The 5,769-nt window shown below is 49.2% G+C and overlaps 1 protein-coding gene across 1 annotated transcript in view; it reads right to left on the reverse strand.

The window, feature by feature from the left end:
- Window positions 1–5,742, reverse strand: part of MIS18BP1 (MIS18 binding protein 1) — an 8,688-nt gene extending 2,946 nt beyond the window's left edge. The window contains exons 1-8 of the mRNA XM_017825435.1: window positions 5,483–5,742; window positions 4,760–5,271; window positions 3,816–3,892; window positions 3,380–3,510; window positions 2,426–2,516; window positions 2,050–2,198; window positions 1,220–1,386; window positions 627–763 (exon numbers count right to left, since the gene is read on the reverse strand). Coding sequence (XP_017680924.1) covers window positions 627–763; window positions 1,220–1,386; window positions 2,050–2,198; window positions 2,426–2,516; window positions 3,380–3,510; window positions 3,816–3,892; window positions 4,760–5,271; window positions 5,483–5,651 — 1,433 coding nt within the window. The 5' untranslated portion in view covers window positions 5,652–5,742. The remainder of the gene's footprint in view (window positions 1–626; window positions 764–1,219; window positions 1,387–2,049; window positions 2,199–2,425; window positions 2,517–3,379; window positions 3,511–3,815; window positions 3,893–4,759; window positions 5,272–5,482) is intronic.
- Between the last annotated feature and the right edge of the window lie 27 nt (window positions 5,743–5,769).

A 5,769-nucleotide genomic window follows, 5' to 3' on the forward strand; every position in this document is an offset into this window, starting at 1 on the left:
TGGCAGGGTGCAGGGTGAGTCGTGGCCGTGCTCTCAGCACAGGGCACCTGCAACCCCTGCCAGAGCTTTACCTGCCAGGCACTACAAACTCAGAGCTCCGGGAAGGGCTGTCCGTGACTACCGAACACTGCCTGGGCACACACCTCCCAAAAGCTCTGCTCCTGCTCCAAAGAGCCTTTCTGCAGGAAACATTGCAGCTGCTTTAGGAGAGAAACTTCTGCTTGACATTTCACACTGTTTGCAGGCTTCTACTGTTGCCCACATTTTATTAACAACAAGTTTTTATCAAAAACTCCTATAATAGACTTTTTTTTTCCACGCCTACACAGGCATGTCATGTCTTTTATTTCATCCTCATTAAAAAGCAAAGCCAGGCCCCCAAGTCACTGGATCCCTTCATTTCAGTGTGTCAAAAGAAACGTGTGTCCCAATTATGCAGTTAGAGAACACTTTGACAAGCACAGTTTATATGTGGAGCTGTAAAACTACACATCAGTGCTGCTCTGATGACTCTTCAGAGAAAAAGCAGCTGACCATTAAAAGACTTAAATAAATCCTTTGCGTTAACAGACCCCACCCCACTGCTCCAGCACCCAACTCACAATCCCACTGATTCCATCAATCACTTGAAGATAGGGAAAAAAAAGTTTTTACCTTTATTTTGGCTTTTTGGCATTTCCTCTGTTGTCTTCATGACTTCCTTTGGTTTGTTCTTCTTAGAGAGGAAACTGGTCTTTTTGTGGGATTTTTCACTACTAAGCATCTTCAAAATAAAACAAGTTAATCTAAACCTAATTTAATCTCCTTTTGTCCAGGCTGAGCCCCCCCAGCTCCCTCAGCTGCTCCAGCCCCTTCCCAGCTCCGTTCCCTTCCCTGGACACGCTCCAGCCCCTCCAGGACTATCCTGCAGTGAAGGACCTCAGGATTTGAGGTGGGACCTCACCAACTGCCTGTCTGATACATTATCTTTCCAAAAACCCCAGTCTTTTTCCAGAACCAATTTCCCATTGTCCCCCTTTGACAGACAACAATTCCCTGATAACACAGAGCTAAGGCAATTCTGTCAGTTTGTTTTACAATGTTTTTATCCTGCTCCCAAGACTTCCTTCCCTTCCAGGTACCTCTGAGAGCTGCACCGGTTCCGTTACACACCTTGCCAAGTTTATTCATTATATATTCATTATATTTAAGACACACTTAAGCACCAAAGAAGCCTTACCAGGCTGAGATAATCCACACCACCCTCTTCCAGGGTGACATCAAGGTTCCGATCCACAAAAGCTCGTTGCCCACACCAGAAGTTCATGGGGGGTCTGACCTGTCTCCCGCTGCGAGTGTAAACCCTGCTCGAGTCGTCCCCCTGGGAGCTGTGCCTCGGGGTGGTGTCTGCAGGGGAAGAGCAGGAAATAAGGGGCTTGTCCCAGACATTGCATGGAAAATTCAGCCTTGCACACCTCACAAGCAATGTGGTGTTTAAACCAGACTACATGGACAATGTAAAACAGCCCAAGTGGTTCTTTTGAAAGTGTTCTGACTGGAAAAACAGCACTGAAGTGATCACCTTCACAGGTTATACCACCCTCTGTGAGGACTTTCACTCTGTTTACAAGGTTATAAATACTGGCAAAGTCATGGAGGGAGGGAGAATGATAAAGAGAAGTTGTCACACTGAACAGCTCCTCGTTGAGAGAAAAGGGAGCGAAAAATAAACGTGGATGATGAGAGACAAATAAATGGGAGTGAGGAGAGAAAAAAATAAAGGAGCTTTTATAGTGCTAGCAAGGAAATCTGATTGCAGCATCAACAAACAGCACAGTGGAGCTTGGCCAAACCCCACTGGACAGAGAACCCAGAGAAAGGTGTGAGTTAAAGCCCAAAGCTGTCAGTGTCCACAAGGCTGGGACTGCTCTCTAAGGCTCAGCAAAACCAGGGGGCTCAACAGGTTGTGGCTTTTCCTCGGAAACAACACCAACATAAGGAGCTTTTCCACAACCCATTCCGTCCACCCCCAGTTGTCTTTCCCAAAGGAAATGATTATCAAACACTCACAGGTGTTTTCATCATTCCTTGGCAATACTTCATAGGTGGTGTTCTTCATTCCAGGTTTCTTCTTTGAGCCTTCTGCAGTTTCCAACACATCACCTTCCACCACAGTGTCACTCTCTTCATCCACACCACTGTTCTGTTTTCGGTCTTTCCTAATGATTTGGAGTTTAAGAAAAGAAAGAATAAGCATCTAAAAGAGCTGTTCCTTAACAAATGATGTAAAAGTGAAGCCTTCCCGTGGGCAGAAGCCCCCGTGGCACAGCACAGCAGTGGCTTCGTGCACACATCTGCAGCCTTTCACACTTCTCTGGTATAATATTCTTAAAAAGCAAAACCTCAATGAATACTTTAAAGAACATTGCAATGAAAGAGAAATTACCTCCTCCTTTCCTCGAGGAACTCCTGGACATACTCCTTCCACCTCCTGGAAAAGCCAAACGTGAATCGTTTGATGAAGCGGTAGGGAAACCCTGGAGGGACAGAGGGGACATCACCAACAGCTCAGCAAGACTTTTTATCACTGAGGGTAGAGAAAATATCCAGGACAAGCATATTCAGTCCAAAGATCAGAGGAACTAACCCAGCCAGTTCCATCCCAGCACAGTCCATTCACTCCCAGGCTTTAGGAAGCCTCTGCAGCACTCGAGCCACTCTGCTCACAAACCTACTGCTGTTACTTCTTCTCAGAATGGTAAAATGAAAGCAAATACAAGTATTTAGCAGAGCAACTAATAAAAACTTCAAGTCAGAGAGCAGCCAGGTCAGGTGTTTATCAAGCAGGTATCCCAGGAATTAAGAAGGAAAGACTGAAGACACAGACACATCTTTGGGCCTGAAAGAGCAGAGTGCAGGTGTGTTCAGTGAAAACCTGGGATCACACACCCAGGGCACACCTGTGTTAAGGGAAATAATGCCAAGGGCAGGCTCAGGTTGGATCTCAGGGAAAGGTTCTTCCCCCAGAGGGTGGTTGGCACTGCCCAGTCTCCCCAGGGCAGTGGGCACAGCCCCAAGGCTGCCAGAGCTCCAGGAGGGTTTGGATGATCCTCTGGGGCACAGGGGGGGATTGTTGGGGTGTCCTGGGCAGGGCCAGGGGTTGGACTGGATGGTCCTTGGGGGTCCCTTCCAGCTCAGGAGATCCTGTGATTCTAAGTATTCATTCATCTGTGCCCCAGCTGATCTCTGTGCCCCCGGGGCTGCCTGGAAGCACTAACATGCAGCTCATCACTGCAGAACATGCCAGAGAACAGGATCCCAGCCCAGCTGTGCAGGTCCATCCCTCCCCTCCCCAGGGCACCCCTGAGCAGTGGCAGTGCTGCTCTGCCCCAGCCCTCACCTTCTCTCCTCATGGTGGCAGAGTCGATCTTGCCCTGCAGGACGTAGAGGCTGCCCGAGGACGTCCTCAGCTGGTTGTGGGCCACGCGCTCGGTGATGGCATTGCTGTGCCACAGCAGGCCCTTCATGTCCCTGGGGAGAGACAGAGCCTGAGCAAGGGGAACACAACCTTTCCTTTGCAGAAAAGAAGGGGGTTTGACCTGGAGCTCTGCTGTTCCAAGGGGAGTGGCAGTGATGCACGTTTGCTGAGGGATGCAGGTGCTGGCAGGACGTGCTCAGTGCTGCTTTCCTTCCCTAGCCTGGAACAGGAACGGCTCTGGCCCTGTCTGGCCACCTCTTGCCCACACAGAGGAATTGCTCTGCACCATCCCTCGGTGGTGGGTGCCCCAGGCTGGGCCTGTTTTACACTACACTTCAACCACAAAACTGGGTCTTACTGCCGTTTGCCCTCCAGAGAAATCGCCGTGTTGCCTTCCATCACTTTAATCCTCCAGCTGCTCAGGCAGATGCTTTTCTGTTACAGAAAAAAAAGAAAATAAAGCATTTAAAGTTGTATTTATTAGCCAGCACCTCCTCAGTGCTCATATCCAGTAACAACATCCCTTCTCCTTGGCTACAAATCTTGACTGTTAAAGGGTATCTGATCCTTATCTCAGTCAAAGCTCACCACGAAGGTGAATTGTTTTTTTTAGTACAGGAAACACATCAAACACACTTGGCCACGTGGGAGAACAAAACAAGTCACTCCCTTAATCTGAAGGGACTGCAACCCCAGACTCCTCCAGAGAACAAGGGAAACTCAAGCCTCGGGCAGGTGTGCTTGTGCCAGGTTTCCAGGGAATCACAGGGGTGCAGCGTGCTTCCAGACACACTGCCTTCCATACAGAAAGGCGGGAGTACTGCCAGCCTGCAGACTGCTCTCCTAGGAAAAGATTCTGGTCCCACTTGATTCAAAAGGAGTCCAGATGTTCTGTAGGAAAGCCAAGCCTTTCACCTCCTCATCAGCTGGGCAGATTCATGGATTCATCCCTAGCCTACAGCTGGGAAAGGTCTCTCCTCCTTGGATTTGACTGGGCAGCCAAGAGCTGGAACCAACACTGGGACCCTTTCAGCCCACACTGTGGCTTGTGCACACTAAACCAAAAGGGCCTCTTTTAGACACAAAAAAACTCCCAAACAAACCCTGAACATTTGGAGTAACCCATCTTGGAGTAAGGTAAAAAAGAAATCTTTTTGATGGGAAAATTTACCAGTAAAATCTAATGAAACAGTGGTTTGTTCTCTTCTGAGTGCTCCTTCCTTTTGACAAGAAAAACCACAACTACGAGCTACACACGGCCCAGAGGAATCTCTCTTTTCCCTAAAGATTAATTTCTCCCACCTCTTTGTCTGCTTTGCCAGCAGGTTGGTCGGTATGAGGTTTGTCCAAAGGGTCCTTGGGCTTTTCTGTCAGTTTCTGCTTCCTTGGAATGTGGACTGTGGGACTAGACAGCATAATGCTGCAGAAGCACTGGGAGGGCTTTGGGGAATTACTCTCCATGGTCTTTTCCACTCCCCGAGCAGCTTGTTTTTTACTGGGCTGCAACTCTCTTCTGTCTTGATGAAGCTCTGTATGTTTTGCTCCTCCATTTCCCCACTTTTCTGTTACCTGATCCTCGTTTTTCGAAGGGGTGGAATTTACATTCAGAAAACTAGTCCCTGTATTCTGAGACATTTCACCATCGTCATCTATTGGTTCCACAAGGAAAATGTCCACATCATCCTCCTTATTGGTGTCCACTTCCTTGGGAGGCTCAGCCCTGGGCTGCTCAGCACAGGCAGCTCTGACTAAAGGCTTCTCCGTGGCTGTGGAAGGAGGAATGTTCTGCTGGATGGGGTCTGAAGGTGTTGGATCTGCACATTAGGAAAAAAAAAGGTGCAACAAAGAAGTTAGTGATATTTAAGCATTGGAACGGGCTTGTGGTGGAGCCCTTGGGGACACGGGGCAGTGGTGGCCTTGGGATGGCTGGACTCGATGGGGTCAGAGGGCTTTTCCAGCCTCACCAGTGCCTTGGTTCCGAGCCGAGGAAGGCTGTGAAGTGTTTCCCAGGGCAGTCCCACGTACCTTTGTGCTGCTGCTGCTGCTGCAGTTTCTCCTTTATGCGCAGGAAGAACTTCTGGGGGGTCTCCAGCACAGGGGGCTCTGCAGTGGGCGGGGCCTGAGGGACCCGTGGGAACACTGACCCTGCAAAGCAACCACAGGGAAAACTCCTTGGTCTGGGGAACAGAAACATTCCCGGGGGATGTGGTTTGTTGATACGCTTATTAAAATACCCCACAAAATCCCAGAACTGTTTGGGTGGGAAGGGACCTTAAAGCCCATCCAGTGCCACCCCTGCCATGGGCAGGGAC

The sequence above is a fragment of the Lepidothrix coronata genome, unplaced genomic scaffold (genome assembly GCF_001604755.1).
Source record: "Lepidothrix coronata isolate B3197 unplaced genomic scaffold, Lepidothrix_coronata-1.0 Scaffold119, whole genome shotgun sequence".
Classification (NCBI taxonomy): Eukaryota; Metazoa; Chordata; class Aves; order Passeriformes; family Pipridae; genus Lepidothrix; species Lepidothrix coronata.